General features: G+C 48.8%; 1 protein-coding gene and 1 non-coding gene across 4 annotated transcripts in view; one reads left to right on the top strand and one right to left on the bottom strand.

Annotated features, from left to right (window-relative positions):
* Positions 1–1473: 1473 nt before the first annotated feature.
* LOC116417485 lies at positions 1474–1666 on the bottom strand. The gene has a single exon (XR_004227740.1). It is a non-coding gene; the product is annotated as a U2 spliceosomal RNA (small nuclear RNA).
* Positions 1667–3157: 1491 nt separating this feature from the next.
* Positions 3158–22146, top strand: part of LOC100117456 — an 81868-nt gene continuing 62879 nt past the window's right edge. For 2 of the 3 annotated variants that reach the window (XM_031930551.2, XM_008215736.4), the window contains exons 1-4: positions 3158–4078; positions 8965–11708; positions 11781–11914; positions 12081–12210. In XM_031930551.2, the coding sequence (XP_031786411.1) occupies positions 9164–11708; positions 11781–11914; positions 12081–12210 (2809 nt within the window). In that variant the 5' untranslated portion in view covers positions 3158–4078; positions 8965–9163. The remainder of the gene's footprint in view (positions 4079–8964; positions 11709–11780; positions 11915–12080; positions 12211–22146) is intronic. The other variant, XM_031930550.2, reaches the window with a different exon arrangement.

The following is a 22146-nucleotide window of genomic DNA, read 5'->3' as shown; positions in this document are numbered from 1 at the left end:
TGAGGAGGCTGCTTTTTGCAGCAGAGCGGGGAGCTCGGGCGGTCGGCCTCACCTTCAACCCAGCGAAGTGCGCTACACTGCACGAAGAACCACCCAGAAGGGCTTCTTGGAGTTCCAGGGATGCTATGAACATAACTTTGTGCTCCAAGAGGCCAATTGGGAAGCAAAAGGCGGGAGAAAGGAGTTGGTGGTGGCTTGGCTGGACTTACCCAGTGCCTTTACATCCGTGCCCCACTCCTCTATCCTGCAGGCGCTCGAGGGACATGGCCTAACAAGTAAAGCGAGAAATATTATCTCCTCGCTCTACACAGGCATGACCACCCGCTTCCACACGGCAGAGGGACCCACCGATCCTATTCTCAGACGCTTGTCTTCCGTTAACGAACGATGGAAGCCACCAAGGAGGAAATTCTTGATGTTGAGACCTGTGACGAGGACGAGGAAATGCCGCCGCTACGCCTTTCGTCATCGAGCTTCGATTTTCCTTCCATAATTCCCATCATAAGTGTGAACAGGGACATAGAAGAGGAAGAGGTGAGTCCTCGCATATTGTTCTTTGCGCCGTGCCTCCTTTTTGAACATTACGACTTAAATCACATTTTTGCGTTTTCGATAAATTGCTTTAATGTTTTAGCATATAATTTGAGAGTGAGGATTTCCTTAATAAAAAATATAGGTTAAAAACTCATTTTCAATTAATACTTCTAAAACGAAAATTTTATAAATATGCATATGTTCTAGAGACTGGGTAAGCTGAACATAAGGCTACCAGATAAACCACTGCCCCAACACGAAATTGAAACTATGGCTGGAACAAGGATATTAAACGAAAAATAAATTCGTTTGTTTAACAAGATAATTCCTCTGAAAAAAGTAAAGTTTTCTAATAATCAGGATATTTGCTTGAGAAACAATTGGAGGGACTTTTCCGCAGTAAGTTGTTTGAATAACTATAAAAACCATGTTCTTTGTTTTAGATAAAATATTTATGCAATTATTTTCAGGCACACAATTGGAACCCCGAGAATATCTCCCCCTTTATCAGGATGAGGCATGAAAAAAACTATTTTCGAACGGCAGGCTATTGAAACGTGTTTTTCTAATACAACTCAGATAATTACAAAATCATACTCACAAATAATTATTGAGAGAAGATTCAGACTAATAAAAATTTATTGCGAAACATTTGAAATGTGCGAACACTCGAGCGAGTGACATTACGTTTCCACAAAGAAAAATAAAGCATAGTTCAGTAATGGGGCAGTATAACAATCTGTAGAATACCCAATCAATGTTTACAATTAAAACAATTTAAATGTGAATGAGACCCAGTTTAATAATTTAGTGAGTGTTCGCACATAACTTTGACCTACGTGTATACAAGCGAAACATTTTCTGAAAACATTTCAGAATATCGATGTTTCAAATTTAATACCATTTCTGTATTAAATAGAGAAGATTTTGTTTGAATTAATTGTGTGGGCCGTTCCTTGCGGTACTGCAATGCAAGGTCGACCCGCGGCGGAGTCGGAGCAAGCCCCAGACACTCCGCCATATTCCAAAAATCAGTTCGATATTCTGGCTCCTCAATGAGGAGCGTATCAGATATCAAGCTGATAAGAACAGATACTACACTTTGATCTTAGCCAATAGGCCGAGAAGCGATACCAATTCGTCGTTTTCGTTCGCTTATAACACTTTCAGAACGTTATTTCACTTTGGGGTTTCCGTCAGCCACCTAGCGGTCGCTAGCGGTAAGCTCTGCGTCGATGCGATACGCCATACGCGTGCGTTGGCCATGAGTGAGCAGAGAGGCGCCAATTTTAAATATGTTTAGCCATTCTCTGTATTATTTTATAATTAAATAAACAAAATAAATAGTAACATTTTTTAACAACTATATTTCTTAGTGAAAACATTTTTCAAAAATGTTACGTTTTCCATATGATAGTATATAATCTTATTCAAAGAAAATTACGTAATATTCAAGTCATTAACAAGCTATTACAAATAAAAGTCATGCACGTGTACGTATGTACAAATTAATTAGAGCAGAAACTGTATTGTATGAATAAATATTAATAAATAATCATCCGCGAAAAGTTATAAAAAAAGTGTTACGTGTGAGAAATTGTTATCTTGTCCCAATGTTGCATTGCGTATTGATGATTCATTATTTTACTAACATGATATTGTTATTCATAACTTGTTTAAACAACGTGGCTTCGTCATAATAACGTATATTATAGTCAACCGCACTGTTTGAGGCTGGCGCCGACATGAACATGACAGTGTTAGATCTACCTAATACGTCAACGATCCTCCAGTCGACGTTCATAGGAGAGGAAATCGAAGCCGGCAACATCTTGATCAAGCAGGTGTCCGCCATCGAGGCGAAGACGAACGAATTATTGTAACATGTGAGCATAAAGCGTAACTTGCTTTTATCGTTCTATTGCAATTTCTTTATCTTACCTCAACTATAAAGCGTTTAATTTTTGTGAATATTTCAAATTTGGTATTTTATTTTTTAGTAATAAAATAACATAAAGGGCTTAAATAAATGAATATATTGGATTTTTCAAAAATCAATAATGTTTTAGTGTGGCTGGAGGCAAAGGTACCCGAGATGGACACTATGAGTAACACCTCTACATTACGCCTGTGTACCAAGCGCAACGATAAGCGAATGTTTGTCAACATCAGTATAAGTATGAAATGCACTTCACTCGTATATAGATCGAGCAGCCCGCATGACAGTATCAGTTATAGAGTAGCAGACGACGCGCTGTATATAGCGCCTTCAGTCAGCCTCCAGCGTCGAGCTCAAGATGTCACGAACATCGCGCAGCTGCAGCTGTTGCAGATGCGCGCGGTTTCCTGCTCTGCCGACGGTCGCTCCCGTCAAAACAATGCCGCAGCGGCGGCAATCCGGGCCGGCAGCTGCACGCAGTAGATTTAAATGGCCCTTGCCGCGCGAGAAGCGAGTAGTCAGCGCACTGCAGAGTACAGTAGAGCCATCCTATAAGTATATATATATATATATATATATATATATATATATATATATATATATATATATATATATATAGCGAGAGAGTGCAGGGAGTTGTGCGCGAGCGCCACAAACCGACGGCGAGGCGCTGGTGGCCGCGTGCGCTCGGGAAAATGGCCGATGCTGGGCCGTCGGACGGAACAGTGAGCAGCAGCCGAGAGAAAAGGGCAGGGACGTGTCGCGGAGCTGCTCCCTGTGTGTACGCGAGCGAGAGAGCGGCGCCGCGGAGCTCTCCGCGCTAGTGCATTCCGAGCGGACGAGCAAGCCAGACGTGTGCGCGTATAGCGACGAGGAGAGCTGGTGCAGTTTCGTCGCGTTCGCGTTAACAATCGGCCAGCTATATATCCTACACAGCCGTCGGCGCGTCGCGCGTGCAAAGTGTGTTTCCGAAGTATAGCAGTATATATAGCTAGTGTCCGATCGACGGCCGCAGTGGAAAAAGAGAAGAGAACGCGAGAGAGAGATAGGTGCGCCGCCGCCGCCGCGACGTTCACGCACACACTCTCATATACACGCTCGCGTATGCGTTCATCTCTCTCTCGCGCTCTGCCGACGAAATCAAAAACAACGGGCCAGCAGCAGCAGCAGCAGCAGCGGAGCAGAAGAAAAGCAAACAAGTGCGGCAGCCCCGTCTCTCTCTCGCTCTCTATCTCTCTCTTGGTCTGTCAGTGGCAGTGCGTGCAGTTTCGGCCGACGGGAGAGAGAGAGAGAGAGCAGAGCAGCGCGCAGAGTGTTGAAAAAGCCAAGTGAGCGATAAGGAGAGCGCGAGTAGGCGAGCAGAACGAGGGAGAGAGACGGCGGGCATCAGAGAGAGAGAGAGAGAGAGAGAGAGAGCACCAGTGTGCGCGCTCTCGCTGCTCTGTATGTATATAGTGGAAGACTGGCAGTTACTACTAAGCCGTGCATGTGGATGTGTCGCGCGCGTATTCTACAGCCCGATGCAGTAGTGTCGTGCACACACCGGAGTGCGATATTACACCGCAGCTGCAGCAGCAGCAGCAGCAGCAGCAGACTTCATCCGAGGTAAACAGCAGCAGCCACAGCTCTCTTTCTCTCTGTCTCGCGCATTCCTCCTTTTTTCTTCTCTCTCTCTCTCTCTCTCTCTCTCGGATTTTTCGCTCGCCGTCGCGAGAGGTGAAGGGACTGTCTTGCGTGTGCTCTCCTCTCTCGCGCCGTATATACACTCGCGGAGAGGAGCCACGTCGACTTCCGAATAATTTCCCTTCCGCGCCTCCTCGGTTTTTCTAGGTTATAACGCTCTCTCTCTCTCCTCTCTCTCTCTCTCTCTCTCTCTCTCTCTCTCTCTCTCTCTCTCTGTCTTCCGAGTGGCGCCGCCGCAACCACGACGATTTCCTCGTGTGTGCCACTTGCGTGTGCGTGCGTACACAGTTTTTCCCCGGCGCGTATAGCTGCTCCGAGATATAGAGAGCACGTAAGCAGCGCAGCGGTACCCATATATATATATATATATATATATATATATATATACACGCACATATACGCGAAGGAAGGAAGGAAGCAACGGCGGCGCCGCGCCGAAGGAAATCGATCGGCGGCTCTCTCTCTCTCTCTCTCTCTCTCTCTGCTCGTAGTCGTAGAGTTTCCCCCTGCTACAGCAGCAGCAGCAGCAGCAGCCTACTCTCGGCCAAGGGAAACACACACAGGGCAAAGGGAGGAGGATCCGCCGCCGCTGCCGCCGCTATGAGCGTAAGCCACTCGGATGAGTCCTGCGAATTACGGGGATTCGCGCGCGTAGGCATTTTTCCACGAAAGGCCGTCTTGTCCCCGATTAGCGCTAAGGATCGTCGCTGTCGCGCTCTTGGAAAATATTTGGACAAAGAGAACGAGAGAGAGAGAGAGAGAGAGAGGGTGCGCAAACAACCCACCTCATCGAGAGAATGAATGTTTTAAAGCGGGCGGGTGCTTCCTCGCAAGCAAGCGCGCGCGAATAAAACTAACAAATTTCCCGCAAGCCACGTGCTCTTTCCGCACGCGCTTTTATTTTATATTCGCCTCTGCCGGCGCAGCACCGCCTACTCTCTCTCTCTCTCTCTCTCTCTCTCTGACACGGGGCGGGAGTAATATAATACCGGGAAAGCTTTTCGATCGGCCGATGCTTTTAGTATATGCGCGTATATACCTGCTGCTCTGATTCTCCCTAATTTGTTATGGATTACTCCGATCAATAATGCGGCCAACTATCCGCTCTCTCTCTCTCTATCTCTCTCAGTATCACAGTCCGCACACAATAACGATATTATATTATGCCATGCAGTATTAATGAAGCGCGCGCTCGGTTTACAACTATTCACCGCGACGGAACGACTGTAAATTGGCTATCATCGTTTCGTTGCATCGGAAAACATCCATCAATGAAGCCAGCCTCCATTGACGATCTCTCTCTCTCTTTCTCTCTCTCTCTCTCTCTCTCTCTCTGCGCGCGAAAAAGGGGTAATATAGCGAGCGCGGGGGAGAGCAAATATTTACTCGGCGCGAGAAATTAATTTAATGTTTCTCGCGGTCTTTGATTACTCTTGCGCCGGGGTGGTTCGCTTTCTCTCTCGACGACTTCGTCTAATCTAATCCGGCCACTTGTGGCGGCGGCGGCGATTTCTAAGCGCACAACGACGACGACGATCGAACGGGGCGGCGCCGAATTTTTTCGCTCCCTCGACTTCTCTTTCTCCCGAATTATTCATACTACGCGCGGCGAGCTTCGATCGGTTCGGGAATGAATACATCTCTGTGCATATAGCCGTTCGATTCACTCTCTCTCGGCTTTTTAACGCTTGTAAATACATAATTTACGCTCTCTTTTTCACACCTATACAGCGCGGTTCGCGCGGGTTATTTAAAATCTCCTCTGTTTTTCTAATCTCTCACAAAAATATATTTCCGTCGACGCTCTCTGACGTCGTCCGCGCCGGGGAAATAAAGTTTCGACACAGACGCGCCGCGCGCGCGCGGTAAGAAGGTCGAGCCACCGACTATATATTCAAGAGAGAGAGAGAGATTACGTCGTTTCTCAAAAAAAAACCTAGTCCCGCTAGACGCAAAATTAGCTTCGGCGGAATCAATCGGTTATTAAATCCACGCGAATAAGAACACTATGTAAAAGCAAAACGCATTTTGGAAAGTTTTTTCTCGCGGCCGTGCGTGTGCAGTCCTGAGAGAATTTTTCGCCGCGTGAAACGACTGCAGCGGAGAGAAAGCGCGAAGAAGAGAGCACAGCGGCCCGAAAGAAAGAGATACTTTTATTACACTCGAGTATTCGAGCGCGCGCGGTGTGAACAACTCGAAATTACAGTGAGGCTGCAGCAGCACAGCAGTCTTTTAGGTAATTGACGAGTTTAAAACAAAGAGAAGCTTTTATTATCCTTATACGTGTTTATAAAAATATATACACAAGAAATTTTAATTTAAGCGTTTACCTGCGCTCGCAGAGTACTTTATCACAGCAGCGCGCGCTGATGGAATTCTGAAAGAGCGCGCCTTTATCCTTTTATACGCGCGATGCAATCGGATTCTTTTCTTTTCTTTTTTTTTTCTAAACGAGCTGCCCGCCGGCTGCACTGATGCTTTAATGACTTATTTCTCTCCCAGCTCTTGGCGAATGTTAATCATTTATTAATTATGTCCCGCGCGAGCGGCGGCAAATACTTATTTCTTCCCTCTATTTTCATCCTCGACTCTTATTCCGTAACGCTTTATTATTCTTGCGAACTTGTTCGCGAGCGCTGTGATATACGCGCGGGAAATTCAGTTTTCGAATTAAACTTCGCAGCGCGCAGCGTTACATCGTCGTATGTGTGCGCGCGGAAAATCGCGGAGCAAATAAGTGGATCTCTCTCTCTCTCTCTCTCTCTCTCTCTCTCTCTCTCTCTCTCTCTCTCTCTCTCTCTCTCTCTCTCTCTCTCTCTCTCTCTCTCTCTCTCTCTCTCTGGTCGTCGTGCTTTTTAATAACGTATAACAAACGGGACAAGTTTCGAAAATTGAAGGAAACTTTTGACGACGTTAATTCTCCAACTTTCGCAGCAGCAGCAGCCCCCGTTAGAGTAATCCGGTAATTCGATTTTACCGCGCGCGCGCGAGACAGAGAGAGAGAGAGAGAGAGAGAGAGAGAGAGAGAGAGAGAGAGAGAGAGAGAGAGAGAGAGAGAGAGAGAGAGAGAGAGAGAGAGAGAGAGAGAGAGAGAGAGAGAGAGAGAGAGAGAGAGAGAGAGAGAAAGAAGCTTTTCCTCTGCGTAGCGGCTCTGCTATCGGAATAGAGAGAATTACAAAAGTCAACGACCGATTTTGGCGCGTCGACGAATCGGCCGTATACACTCACGCGCAGCTTTTCCTTCTTTGGCGCGCGCGCGGACACGTTCTCTATTCCGTGTGGGCAGTACGGCAGGGCTATACGACGGCAGCGACGCTCACCTGCGCTACTGCTGCTGCTGCCTCTTATTGATCTGTCGATTGACGCACGCCGATTTTTCGTCCTTCCCCCTTTTCCGCTCGACGGTGGTGGCACTGAGCTCTGGTGTAGTGTGTGTGTGTGTGTGTGTGTGTGTGTGTGTGTAGAACACGTTTTCACGTTTCGTGCACGCGCTGCGGCGGGAGCGGACTAAATCATTACGTAACTCGATTGTTGGTTATGCGCCGCTTTTGAGCCCTTAATTAGTCGCATTAATCGTTTCTCTGCGTAACTGGACTCGCTCTCTGTCTCTATTATACTGTGCGGGATATACATGGACGCTGTATATTATGTGTGTAGCATGAAATAGAACTATGGATGATTTTTTGCTATAATTTAATCGTGCGTCATAATATGAAACTGTAGTTAATGTGCATTTTACCAAGTACTCCGTTCAGAAATTGCTGCGAGAGCTAAAAAATTAAGTGTTTTGTTTACTCTTCGTCAAGAATGGTTTACGATACCTAATTTTATAATGATGGTACTGCCATAAACTTATTTTATATCTGACAGTAATCCACATTGATTATGTCGTATAATTATAATAGATTATTTTTATTGTGATAATGGTCGATGACATTGAAAACATTTGTATAAAAATTTTTTATTCTTATTTTACTCAATTAGAAACTGATAATTCGTGTTTTCATTGAGACAATCGACAATTATAATCCGAAACTTGAGTTCCATCTCTTAAGAAGTGCGTATATCAGGGAATCGAAAGTCTGGTAATTTTGCATGCTTTTGCGCACGACTTCCAGCGAGCTTTGAACCTTTTCATGCATTTATCGATTATCGATATCCAAACTCTTAGTACATGACGAAGCTGATGTCACAGTGCAGAATTTACTAATCGTAAACTAGAGTTAAGGTAGAGGCATGAAAATGGCATAAAACAGTTCAAACATACTGGCAAAATAAAATTTATAAATCGATTGACGAACAAAAGTCTCGAGCGAAGTTCGATCTTCACGCCACTGCGCTTTAGAGGGCAGAATAATCATAGGCAATACCTTATATTCATACCTTTTTTTTTGAAAATCGATTCTTCAACATATCGCCTCTTTTTAAAAAAACTTTATTGATTTTCTCCTAATGAAAACATGATTCATCGGCCTTCTTAGAGAGGCCGTTCGAAGGTTTATATTTTATCGCACAATCCCACATCAACCGCCATTGTTTTATCTTTGTCCGTTGTTCATAAAGTTTCACCTGCATCGCAAAATCACTCTCATCCATACACCTACCTGAAGAGCCTCCTCGAATAGAATCGAGTTTGTCTCCGCGCGAAAATTGATCCGCGCATAATTGATAGCACGCTTTTCGATATAACCGCGTCGATAACTCCCCGTGACTTATTAACGAGCTTCCGTCGTTTTCTCCTCGATATTCAAAATCCATATTTTAAAGCCAGACGACTAACCGTCGAAATTTTTAATTTCTGTTCGCAGCAGCAGACAGATGGCTCGGCGTCGCCGCTGAAGAAGCGGCCCAAGTCCAGCCGAATTCCACTGCCAGAGCCAATGCGAAAGATGGTGGTCAGGTAGTCAGAGAGAGTGAGCCGTTCGCACGCCAGTGCAGAACAAGAGCCGCGCGAGGTCGTCCTCGCTTGCAGGGATCTCGCGAAGATGTGAAAAGCCCAGGGGCGGGATGAAGCCGCAGAAGAAGGCAGTAACCAGCCGCAAGGCAAACACCAAAACACCGGTGCTTGCCAAGAAGCGTCGCGCTTCCCTCGAGAAGCCCGCCGCCGCAGCTGCCGCCGCCGCTGTCCTCGCCGCCGCCGCCACTGGACTCCTCGAGCAGTTCACCGGCAGCAGCAGCAGCAGCAGCAGCAGCAGCAAGAAGGACAAGCGACCCAAGTCCGAGGCCTCGAAGAAGCCGAAGAAGCAGCAGCAGCAGTTAGCTTCGCTCGACGACAAGCCGGCGGACAAGATGGTGGAGAAAAAGGGCGACGAGAAGGACGAGGTGGCGGCGAGCAAGGACGAGCTCCAGAAGGAGAGGATCGTCATCTCGGAGAGCAAGATCGACGAGCGGATCGCCATGCTGCCGGTGAAGAAGAGGCTGAAGGAGGAGCACCGGAAGCGCGAGGCCAAGCTCCTCAAGCTCGAGACGACGAAGGAGACGACGAACCCAAAAATCGCAACTGCCAAAGATAGCAAGGCTAAGCCCAGCTTAGCGCACGAGGCCCACGCGGCCCACGCGGCGGCGGCGGCGGCGGCGGCGGCGGACCAGCGCAAGAAGTCACCGGAGAAGGAGACGACGCGCAAGCCCTCGCCGGTCAGGACGAAGAAGGAGCCGAAGATCAAGCAGCCGCCGAAGAAGAGCAAGAAGAAGCACGCGCCAGCCAGTCTTCAGCCGGTCGTCAAGAAGCCGCTCGCCGAGAAGAAAACGAAGCTAGTCAATAAGCCCGTGCAGCAAGCGACGCAGCAGCAACAGCAGCAGCAGCAAGCTCCCGGTGGCGACGCCGCGGCTGCCCCCGTTGCAGCGCCACCGGCGAGCGAACCCGCGAACAAGCCGGAGACGAAGAAGCAGGCGGCGGCCAGGAAGAAGTCCGCCTCGCTGCTGGCCAAGGGCAAGAACATGATCGCGAAGAAGATCGAGGAGAAGGTGCCCAGGCCGCCGGCCAAGCTGGCCCAGAAGGCCGCAGCGAAGCAACAGGCCGGCAACCTCAAGAAGGAGGAGAAGCCGCCGGCGAAGAGCGCCGCGACGACGACGACCGACGGCAAGAGCCCCAGCTGCAAGAAGAAGACGTCGACGATGGCGACTTCGGAGCCCAGTTGCAAGGACGCCGTGTCGGCTCCTGACAAGATCCCCAACAGCGAGCTCGGCAAGCCCAAGGAAGAGCAGCAGCAGCAGCAGCTCGAACAGCCTGTACACGCGCCGGAGATAAAGAAGGAGATCAAGGAGGAGGAAGTGGTGCCTGCCAAGGAGGAGCCGCCGACGACGACGACGACGGCGAAGAAGCCAGCGGCGAAATCGAAAACTGCCAAAAAGCCGACGGCGACGAGCAGGAAGACGCCCGCGACGAAGAAGACGACGGCGACGGCCAGCGAGACCGACACGGAGAAGGGAGAGAGCACCTCCGACGAGTCCAAGCCCCTCAACCCCTTCCACGCGACCAGCAGGGAGGAGGAGGAGCTGATCAAGGTGAACCTGAAGGTCGAGGCGGTGAACGGCGACAGCGCGGACAGCGCGAGCAGCGAGTCCGACTCGAGCGACGAGGACTACGCTCGGCGAAGCCGCTCGCGCAGCCACAGGAAGAAGGAGCGCACGCCCTCGGAGGAGCGCGCCATGACCAACCGCATGAAGCTCTTCGGCTTCTGGAGCGGGCCCAAGCGGCACCGGGTCGCCTCGCTCAACGCCCTCGCCAAGGTGCACTGCCTCTACGAGAACGAGAACGGTGGCGTCTACCTCGGCGGCTTCTGCAAGCCCAAGCCCGAAAAGGACGCCGCCGCTGCCGCCGCCAAGCTGCGCAAGTGCAAGGAGGAGAAGGACGACAAGGAGGCCTCCGCGACGCCCAAATCGCCGCAGCAGCAGCAGCCCTCGACGCCGAAGAAGGAGAAGAAGCAGCCGGTCGCCAAGTCCAAGCAGTCGCCGGCCGCCTGCGAGGAGCAGACGCCTGCCAGCAAGAGGAAGCTGCGCAACGTGCCCGGACTCCGGGGCAAGCACTACGACGTCCTCGACGCGCTCACCTCCTCCGGCTCGTCCTCCTCCTCCGACGAGGACCTCGAGCTGCGCAAGGAGCGCGAGAAGGAGCGCAAGAAGCGCGAGAAGGACAAGGAGCGCCAGGAGAAGGCTCGCGAGAAGCGCATCGAGGCGGAGCACGAGCGCGAGCGCAACCACGCCGAGGGTATCGAGGAGACGCCGGTGGTCAGGAAGCCCAAGCAGAAGCGTCGGAAAAAGAACGCCGAGGTGATGGACCTGAAGGACATGGTCGTCTGCAAGCGCATGGCCAGCCTGAACGCCTCGGCCATCCTGGCGGCCTCGTACTCCGACGAGAAGAACCGACTGGGCACGAGCAGCGACTCGTCCTCGAGCAGCGAGTCCGACGTCGAGTTCATCAAGCGGCGCCGGCAGAGCGACTCCGAAGTCGACAAGAGGAAGCAGCGACAAGCCGGCTCGGACGCCGACGATCTCGTCAAGCCCTCGAAGAAGGTCGTCATCGTCAATCAGGACACCGACGTCACGATAACAGGTGGGTCTCGTCGAGCTGACTTCATCCAGCGCGTTACGAATTTCTGTGTGTACAAACGGCTCTCTGTTGCAGGTGTCTACGTCAATCAAACGCGGTCCACTCATCACGAGGGGTTCTGCAGCATCGCCGGAATGCAGTACCGAATCAGTTCCACCAGTCACACGCAAACTGCCGCAACGGCAGTTGCCACGGAGCTGCACGATCAGGTACAATTACCCCTTAATTTTCCGCGCAGAGCGCGCACGTAGCTTCGTACTTTACAATTACGCCGAGGATTTTTAACTCGGCGATAACGGAGACAAACGGAGCTTTTATCCGGCTCTCGCGAAAAAATGCGCGATACATAACACTGTCTTTTTTTCTCTGCCGCAGAAGGAGCAACCGTGCAAGTCTTACACACCTCTCGGGGCGCTTTCATCGATGCAGCCACCCGGCTCGCAAGGCAACCACTCGAACATGTCTCCTCGGCGGCACTCGGCTTTCTCAGCGCCACATCAGCATGGTAAGTCGGCTCTTTTTTTCTCTCTCTCTATCTCTCTCCCCTTTCTCTTTTTTCAGACGGAGCGAGGCTTTGTGCGCGTATTTTCGTTGTTCGCGCGCAGCCCTTTTTAATTGGAAAAAAAATCGGAAAATCAGCCGCTGCAACATTGTTTCACCAACAAACCTAGTTGGCCGACAAAAGCTTGTCTACGAAAATAATACATATACACATACAGAGAGAGAATCGCCGCAAGCCTGCCGTATGAATGGCAGAACGCAAATTGCTCAATAGAGCGTAATAACGTAATGCGCGCGTGTGTCACGACAATAAAAGTCACGTTGAAAGGGAGCTGCTGCTGCTGCAAAAGCGCGGGCTTTTCAAATCTAATGAAGAGACGCGCCGGGGACTGCAGTAGCAATCGGCGTTTCTCCAAGAACAAAAAGAGAGGCGAACACGCAGCGAGAAGAAAGAGTACAAAACGCCGGCTTCTTCTTTTTTTCCGCGATTTCAAAGCCCGCGGGGCCCGACTTCGGAGGCAAAGAGATGCTGCTGCGCGAATAACAAAACCGGACAGCGCGCACAAAGGGGAAAAACGAGCAGCAGCATCCAGATGAAGAGGAAAGCGCGTGCGAGACACTTTTCCGACTCTCGCGCAGCTTTGCTTTTTAATCCTTGCGACGTTTGAAGCTTCTGCATTTTCTCGCGCTCTGGTAAAACAGAAGTCGAGGGAGAAAATCGTCCTCCCGGTTATATTTACTCGTACGCTCGCGCGGCTGAAGCCCTGCTTTATCCGACTCTGACAGATTGCCAATCTGTCTCTCCTTTTTCAACTCCTTCAATTGCTCTCTCGTCTTTATTCGTCTCGCTCTCGCGACTGTCCGCTGCTTCTCATTTTTCCGTCTCTCCCCTCTTTCCATACGTATGCTCTCCGTCGTCTCTATCTCTCTCCGGCTTCTTATGTGCTATACGCTCTGGTTCGCCGTATTATATGCCAATGCGAGTGCGCTACGTGTGAGATCATTCGCGCAGTCGTGCATGTGCAGGAAGAGGATGTGCGTTCGGGGCTATTTCGTCGCGTCTGCGTTCGAGTTTGCGCGATAACTGAATTTTACTGTATTCGAGATAACGCTCCGCATCGAATGCTTTTCGCTTATATTTTACTGCCGTATACTATGCGCTTTGAAAAAAGCCTTATCGTTTGCGTGCGCGCTTCTTCCTTTACGGCCTTTTATTTTCTCCTTTATTTTCCGCTCGAATATCATTGTTGCATTGTGCGTTACACGGAACGATTCCTATAAACGTCGTCGTCGCGAAGCCTTGAAGTACGCACGTGGCTCTATGCAAATCTGCCCCGAAGCTGGAATTTCAGATTCGCTAATTTTCACACTTGCTGAAGTCCGGCCAATTTTTTTTCCGACCCCCCAGGAAAATCCGAAAAAACAGCAAACGAAAAGTATAACGAGAATTTTCGCTTGCTTTATCAACTCCGCATCAGGTGTGTATAGCAGAACGTGTATAAAGTATTCATCGACTCTCCCTCGCAGTAATTAACTCGGCAATATCGCGTTTTCTTCCCCAAAGTCTGTGCTTAATTCACTCTGACTATAGTCGCGGAGGACACACGCGATTATCGCCGTAATGGTGTGTGCCTATAATTCTATTATTCCACAAGAAGGGAAAAAAATTAGTCATCCGATCCGCGCGTGCGCTTATTAAGCCATCGGCGAACCGAGTGTCCCAGTGAGTAACAATCGCTTTGAAAATCGACCTGCACAAATCGCGCGACGCAGCTCTTTTCAATAACGAACCGATATCAAGCCGCGTATCGACGTTCTTTCATCAGTTCGTATTGAAAACGCCAGTCTCAAGCTCAAGTAGTTACAGCCCGTGACGATAAGACCGGCGGAGTGCGGGACGTCTGAAATTCGGCTTGCAAACGTTTGCATCCCGCACGATTATAGACGAATAATAATTCCGCGGCTCGTCGCTCGACGTATAAGCAATATATCCACAGAAGAGAGACAGACAGAGCCATCCGCAGCAGCTCTGTCTTTGTCCGTCCTGCGGTAATGCGCCGCACGCGCGCCTCAACCTCTCTCCCTCTCTCTCTCGCCGGCGGCGGCGAAGTTCTCTCCCCGTCCTTGTCGCTCTTTCTCTCTCTCTCTCTCTCTCGCTCGCTCGCTCGCTCGCTCGGAGTCGGCGCAGAGCGACGTGCGCGCAGTCAGCGGCTGCCTGCCCTCCAACTACGCAGTGAACGTTCGCCCGCCGCAGAGCCGCGTGTGAGAGAGCGCCGATATTGTATTTTCTCTAATACGCTGCGATATCAATCGCGCGCAAGAACGTACGTCGAATTTTCCCTTAAAGTGTATAATACTTGTACGAGTACAATTGCTGAGGAACGACGAGTGTCTCACGACGCCGGTGCACTTGTAACCTTGTGAGCGCGGGTCGAGCAGCAGGTCTCGGCTGTGCGTGTGTGCCCACGTAGCTGCTTTTCCGCACCGGCCTTTTCAAAAGTGCGCGCATGATACGCGATAATATCATACAGTGTGTGTAACATCGTGTCACAGTGCAGTCCTGTAATAGGTGAGAGAGAAGAGCCCCGTAAAACTAGCTACGTGTCCGAGAACACGATGCTCTTGTTTACCTATGCGCGAGAAAGAGCCCGTGTATAACCTCGAAATTGGAGCGCGCGCTCGGCAGCTCTCGTCGGGATATTCGAAAACGAGGGACACGGCTATATACATACACGCGATATATTAGCTATATACAAACTGTCGGGTATTAGGCGCACAGAGTCGGAGCCAAAAAATGAAAAGCTGGAACGCGCTCAACTATCGACCGGCCCTGCAAACGACGGTTCCGCGAGTTTCTCGAAGCTTCGACCCAGGGCTGCAGCAGCACCGGGAGATCTGCACTTGGCGCGCACCTGCGACGTGACTGTCGGCCGCGATTTAAACGAACGCGAACCCTTCTCTCTGAGTCATCCGAAAAACAATCGGGAATTGCATAATCGTGCGCAGTACGTCGATGTTGCGGTCGATTGGGAGCTGTTATTGCTGGCTATACTTTGAGCGAGTGTATATAGCATATAGCGTAACGAGTATCGTCGCGAACGTTCGGAGAAGAAGGAAAAAAACAACACACAGGCACCGGTTGATACACGCACAGTCTCTCCCCGTCCGAGGGGAACTTGCAGCCGGAAGACGGACCGGCGAGATCCTCTAATACGTTCTCACGTGTGCGTTTTTCGCAGACCGGTTCTTCTCCTCGTTTTCGGACGCTGTATTGTTGCTCTCGCGGATTCCCAAGCTCGACACTGTTGAATTTATAAACGAATATAGAGCTCTAATTAGGCCAAAGTCAGCTTTTTAATAAGTCGAGAGAGGAGAGGCACGTTTTTCAATTCCGCGTAAAAGCCCGGGTCACTATATGAAAAAAAAAAGCAAAGGACACGCGAAGTGTGTTATAGCCAAGTGCGCACGACGACAATGAAATTTTCAACGGCAGCAGCGCGCACATTTTTCGTGTTTCCGGCCATTGTCGTCGTTGTCGCGCGAAAAGAGAGACGCGGACAAAGATTATAAGATGTGACGCGGATGACCGAGCGCAGCAGCTACGACTCGGAGGAATTACGCATTTATACGTCGGGGGATGAAATATGCAGGGATAAAATAACCGAGTGAAATCGATACCTGCACACACCGGCTCTCGAACTTGTTAAATTTTTCATGCGCACAACGAAAAACGACATCACAATCGACAATACAACGTAATTAGGCTCTCCTTTCTCGGACACTTTTCTCACGCTCTCGGACTGCATCGGTGTATAATATCGATCTCTCTCGCGAGATCTCCGCGTTGCGCTGCGTTTAGGCACGAAAGGAAAGCCCACAATACACAACCTTCTGGCACGAGGCCCGTTCGTGAGACAGAGATGTACAACACGAGCTGCGGCGCGCGCGTGCACAATTTCGATCGTATGGATCATTGGCTCGAAGCGCGCGCAATAAAATCGACCGTTTTTTTTTTTTTCTCCCCTGGCTCTCGTGTACTCAAGGATCCTTTCGTTACAGGCCACGTTGGAAAAATGTAACTCCGATGCTGTGCCATTAATCGAAGCGAAGAGAGATAGTGCTGTTGTTTTTGTTGTTACACTGTGGTGCTCTAATGCACGAGAGCTGATTGTCGTTATGGCGATTATTAGCCGACTGTAGATACACACGCGTGATACTGTGTGTGTGTGTGTGTGCTTATAGAGAAGAAGGAGAGGAGTTTTTTCATGAACAAATAGGGACAGAGAAACCGCCAAAATTCCTTCCTGCGAAGTAAAAGAGTCCGCCATGCTGTTGGCAGGTTAGTACACGCGCACTATGAGACAATGCAGACACTTATGAATTATTATTTACATACTTGTGCTATTTTCTACGAGTTTTCGCGTGACTTCAACAATATAACATAACAGCGTAAGTCAATGAAATTCAGTTTACACCCAGTTTTTTTTTTCTCGCTACCGGGGATGCGTCGATAAACAGCGCGCTTTTCCAATTTGTTTTCCCGCAGCTGATCCGCTCTCGGGAATACAGGTTTTTAATATCTCCGACTTTTACACGCACACACATTGCCACCAGCGATAACGTTCGCCGCGTCGCTGGTGTTATTGCGGAGTAAATAACAGCCGTTCTCGCGGTGTCGTTTATCCGAATGTATAACGATTATTTTTTCTTTATAACAACTTTTTCCCGAGAGCCTCAATTATTCTCGAATAAAACGTAAAAACGACGTTCGTTAAATTAAAGTTTCAGCGGGGGCGATGAAAATTTAATCGTCCCCATGTAAGAGGTAAATTTCTCGTAATGCTCGCGGAGGTCCTTAATAAAGTGTCAAAGAGGGCGCTTCGTCATGGGTATTTTCGCGAGGTGATTTCATTGCCACGGCTTGTCTCTCGCACCTCGTGCGCTGCACACGCTGCTGATGGTGTGAAAATCACGTAGCGTGTCGCTCGCTGATGTGGGCAGAAAAACACTCGCCGTGGATAATACGCCCGCAAGAGGGACTTTGTATAGTTACAAGCTTAACGCGGATTCGTCAAGGTGGGGGAGTCAAATTTAAGGCTTAGCTTTAAAAAGCCTGTATACACGGGCGAAATGTATATAAGAAAAGGACCGGTGCGCAGATCGCATATATTTTTCTCTCAGCGGCAGCGACGCAATAACAACGTGTGGCTGTGCTCTCGCACTTTCATTACCAGTCCGGCATACGAATGCGCGCACGTGTGTGTGTGTGTGTGTGTGTGTATAGTACACACGCATACACAGCGGCCCCAAAGTGCGAAAGGGAGAAAGAGAGCGCGACGACTACGACGACGGTCTGACGGCTCATTTCGACAGGAAACAATTCGGTCAGGGACGCGCGCTGAGCTCGGGCAGGGATTCTCCCCCGTTATACGCAGCAGCCCAGAGAGAGTGTATTATCCTGCGTCGTTCAGGGGCACGTGCGAGCGCTTTTCCTTATCGGCCATCTATGCGAATTCGAGACTTATGCGTGGGTTGAAGTACGACGATTTTCGGTGTGTGTTCGGAATTGCGAAATGCTATGGAAGGAGAGAGAAATCATTGCCGCTGGCACATTGTATACTCGTGATGATGCTGTGTGCTGTAACTGAAATTCGATGAGAGTATGGGTAATGCTGGTGGAATTTTAGCTTAATTACTCGTGGGCGGTGTGTTGGCCACTTTGGGTGATTCGATAGGAAGTCTCCTTTGCCTCGGATTGTGTTTGTATTTGTATATGCTACAGTTGGTTGAGCAAGCTTGAAGAGCGTAGTTAAAATTTTAGCGGATATTTTACGCGCGATTCTTGAGTATCATTTAAAACAAATTGCATTGAATTCTAGTTGTTGAGCTTGGTAAATAATATTTCATTAATTAAAATCGATAAAACACATCTTCAAAGTCCGGCCACGGCCACATCAATCGCATTTGTAAAAGCTTACCAACATTCGACCGTAACTTTTATACAAAAGAGAGAAAACGCAGTAATAATCCTACAAATTGTTTTCAAAACCCCATTGTTTTCGGTTCCTTGTACACTGCATCCCTTTGGGGCGAAAAACGACTTTCAAAAACTCGTGGAATGCAGCTTTAAAATATTTTCAAGCAAGTTTAGCATCAGTTTAAAATATTCCGCCGCGCTATAGCTGCACTGCGAAGCTTTTCCAAAAGTTACAACGTCTTTTCTCTCGGCACAAAAGGTGCAAATAACTCAAATTTTCATTCGAAAATTAGCGTGAGACGCGGCGTATAACGAGCTGACGTAATAAACGTGAATCGTATTGCGATAATCAAGTCAGTTCAGTTAGCTCAAAACGGAACGATATTTCGCGCCACGTGTCTCACTACAGGCAAGGACCAATCCGTGTAATCTTCAAAATTTCAGCAGCTCGAATCTCTGGTGTAAATACGTGTGTTCTGGGCATAATCCTCTGCTTCTGTAAACATCTATATCTGCATATGATCGGTTATCTCCCGGAGCTTTTCGGCATCGACAAACCGAGTGTGCAAAGTTGTAGCACGTTTCTCTGGCCCGAAATCTGCAAATATGCGTGTTACATAATTAATTCCGTATCGAGATATGTTTCGTATTCAGAGCGCGCGTTATACAACCGAGCTTTAAACGCCGATTGTCTGGCGTCTCTCTGCATCAGCTGATCAATAATTAAACGACACCCATAAAACATGCATCAGCGGCGAGTAAACGCTCGAAAAGTTTTCGCGAATGACTCACCTATATATTCGGTTCTACAACGATAACAAAACGAATGCGCAATAAGGAACGAAAAAATAGCGTTAAAATCGCACACAGTCGAAAAACACAAGAAAAGCGCAAAAAACAGCGACAGCAGGGAAATACATCCAGCGAAGGCGCGCGTCGTACACAAAGTCTACGTGCGCACTTTCACGCGTAGCTCGCGGTTGACAACCCCTGGCCTCCCAGCCAACCTCTGCTCGACCGCTATATACGACGCGCGCGCGCGCGCGCGTTTCTCTCTCCAGCCGACACGACGAACGTTCGAGCTCACACGTACACACGCGAGCCGGAATGTATACAGGCGTAGTTGTGAGAAGTCGAGCAGAGAGCTACGTCATCGCCGCTTTACGCTGTACTGCTGCTGCTGCTGGCGACGCTATATACCTTATCGCCCTCAAGTGTAAACACGCCTTTCCGCTCGTTGTTCGCTTCTTCTTCTTCTTTCTCACTCCCGAGGGGGGTTATAATACTTTTCGAGATGGATGATTGTGGCTTGAGGACTTTGCGCGCGGGGAAATCCATCGGGGAATTTTGAGATTTTTTGGAAATTTTACGCTCTGCGAATACGCGACTAGATCTTTTTTCGTGTGTGTTGCGCCACGTGTGTACACGCTTTTGTTTTGCCCGATTTCGAGCACTTTGTATAGGAAATTCGAAAGCGCAGCGCCACCAGATAATGAAGATAATGAATGTACGCGAGGCTTGATGGATTGAAAGCCATCCAACTGTTATCTCGAGATTCGATATATGTTAAATTATACGCGCTCGAATATTGGCGGTCGATCTTCAAAGCAGTTTCGGCAAATTCACAGCTAGAGGCTTTCGATTATCATATTATCAAAGATACTCGCGCGACTAGACTCGGTATTTCTAATACAAGCTCGAGGAATCCATTGACACACCTATGCATATACATGGCGCTATGTGAAAAATTATCGCCGTATAATCATTAAAAGGATCGATGCGGCCTTCTCTGCTTTCGAAATTCATCTCTCCGCGGTTTATTATGAGCAGAAATATGCCGATGGTTTTCTCTCGATAATATGCACGCGTGCGTATGTGCAGTTACAAAACCAGCCTGGAATATTACTTATACGAATATAATATGTGGAATATCGAATTCGCTGAAACGTTCCTGTATTGCAAAAAGCTCTCGTGTGTGTTTTGAGTAACTCAGGCTGCCGGCGTGTAATCAGCTTTCGTTGGTTATTAATAGCGGCGTTTTTACATTTTCGCGCGTGTGCAGCTTCGGGACAAAACAAAATCGACGTTAAAACAGATATCCTGTTTAAAAGTTGTTTCGCGCGCTGTGAGCTTAGAAAAAGAGACTACAAGAATCGAAAACCCGATCGCGTTCGAGGAGAACTCAAATCTATCTCGCTAATAAGCCACATAGAATGTTCCCCAGAGAGAGAGAGAGAGAGAGAGAGAGAGAGAGAGAGAGAGAGAGAGAGCGTGAAAATTCGCGACAAAGTCAATAAACGAGCTTGCGATGCGCCAATTTGATTAGGAATCATGACAACGGCCTATACTCGCTCTCCGCACACATATTGGGGTTAAGCATCGCTATTTGAATTCCCTCTCTTGTGCGCTTCTATCTATCTCTCCTATATGGCTGCTGCAATTTACTGCATAGCGTCACGCACGGCGCGAATCGAGCATAATCGCAATGAGCTCGAAACAATTATTCGCCAAAGCAAACATCGCGGAAGCTGCAAAGAAAGGCTGTGTTAGGATTAGGATCGATCGATCGTTCGGTGATTATATGCGAGAGCTATAGCTGTGGGTGAGTCTATCTCACGTGTGCAGAATGACGCATTCGTGTCTCCCACGCCATTCCATACGTTTTTAACGTCACGAATATGATGTAATCGAATGCGTCGTTGATAGTACTCGACCATACCCTTACGTATCTTTACGATCGCTCGTGAATTAACCCTTCCCTCCCCCGCCGGAGTCCGAACAGTTTTATTTTCAACGAGCTTTCGTGAGCGCGCTTTTATATAAAGAGCTCGTATAAAAAGCCAAAGAGTCAATCCTCTCTCCCGCTGCACTGATCGATTTTCTCTCTCCGTGTAACGCGAGGAAGCTGCTACTACTCCTGCTGCCACTATATACAGGGTATTAACTTTCCGCAAAGCGTGATTTTCTCCCGTTATTATATAGTTTAGAGGGACGATTTAGCAACACCGGTAAATTATCATTTATTCCAGCAACGTCGGGCGAGGTTATACGGAGCGAGAGTAAGTGGGCGATTTTCCCCGAGCGCTTTTAACCTTTTTAGCAGCGTCGCGCGAGGGTCGGAAATTTTGCGGGGGTTTTATAATCCCGCTCCCGCAGCCGGCTGCAATTTTGCAACTTCTCTCTCTCTCTTTCTCTTTTTCAAAAGTTTAGCCTTTGTGTTTTGCCGCGAGCGATGGATTTCCTTCGTTTTTTTCTCGCGGATTAGCAGAGCTTGTAAACAGTTACAGATTGTTCGATTAAAAAAAGCTCTACTCTGTGTATACTCTCTCGATTCGTCGCCCGGATTGAAAAAGCAATTACTGCAGCGGCGCTCGCAGTGCGTTTGAAAAGCATCAGCGCAAGTGCGAAGCTTGCGATAAGAGCTTTAGGACACAGCCGCAGGGCTTTGTTCTCCTTCCGGCGAGAGGATAGAGCTGTCGAATGTATATACGATATGGAGGTGTGAATAAAGGAGCTTTAGCGGATCGAAAAGAGAGCAGGTGTCGAGAGAAAATTTCACTCGATTTGAATATTCGAATGAGATCGATTAGGATAGTTCATGGCGAACCAAAAACGTTAGCAGGGCATCGGCTGGGCCTAATCCGAGAAGGCGCAAACGGCATTGTCCACACGTAGTCTTCGGGGTCGATAGAGAGAAGTCATGTGGACAGGGACGAGCTGCGAGAGAGAGAGAGAGAGAGAGAGTGAGTCGGAGCTTAGCCGAATAAAGCAGCGTACCGGAAACACTGGAGCCGCGGATTCAAAAGCTCAAGCTTCCCCCGCAGACGTTTTTCTCCACTTTACCGAGACCTAGAAGCTCTTCTTCTGTGTACGTGTATGTGTATGTACTTCTACTATTTTCTCGTTTTCATCCTCGAGGATTTGATTTCTTCTTCTTCTTCTTCTTCTTCTTCTTAGAGATCG

The sequence above is a fragment of the Nasonia vitripennis genome, chromosome 4, assembly GCF_009193385.2.
Source record: "Nasonia vitripennis strain AsymCx chromosome 4, Nvit_psr_1.1, whole genome shotgun sequence".
Taxonomy (NCBI): Eukaryota; Metazoa; Arthropoda; class Insecta; order Hymenoptera; family Pteromalidae; genus Nasonia; species Nasonia vitripennis.
This window is presented reverse-complemented; position numbering and strand designations above follow the sequence as displayed.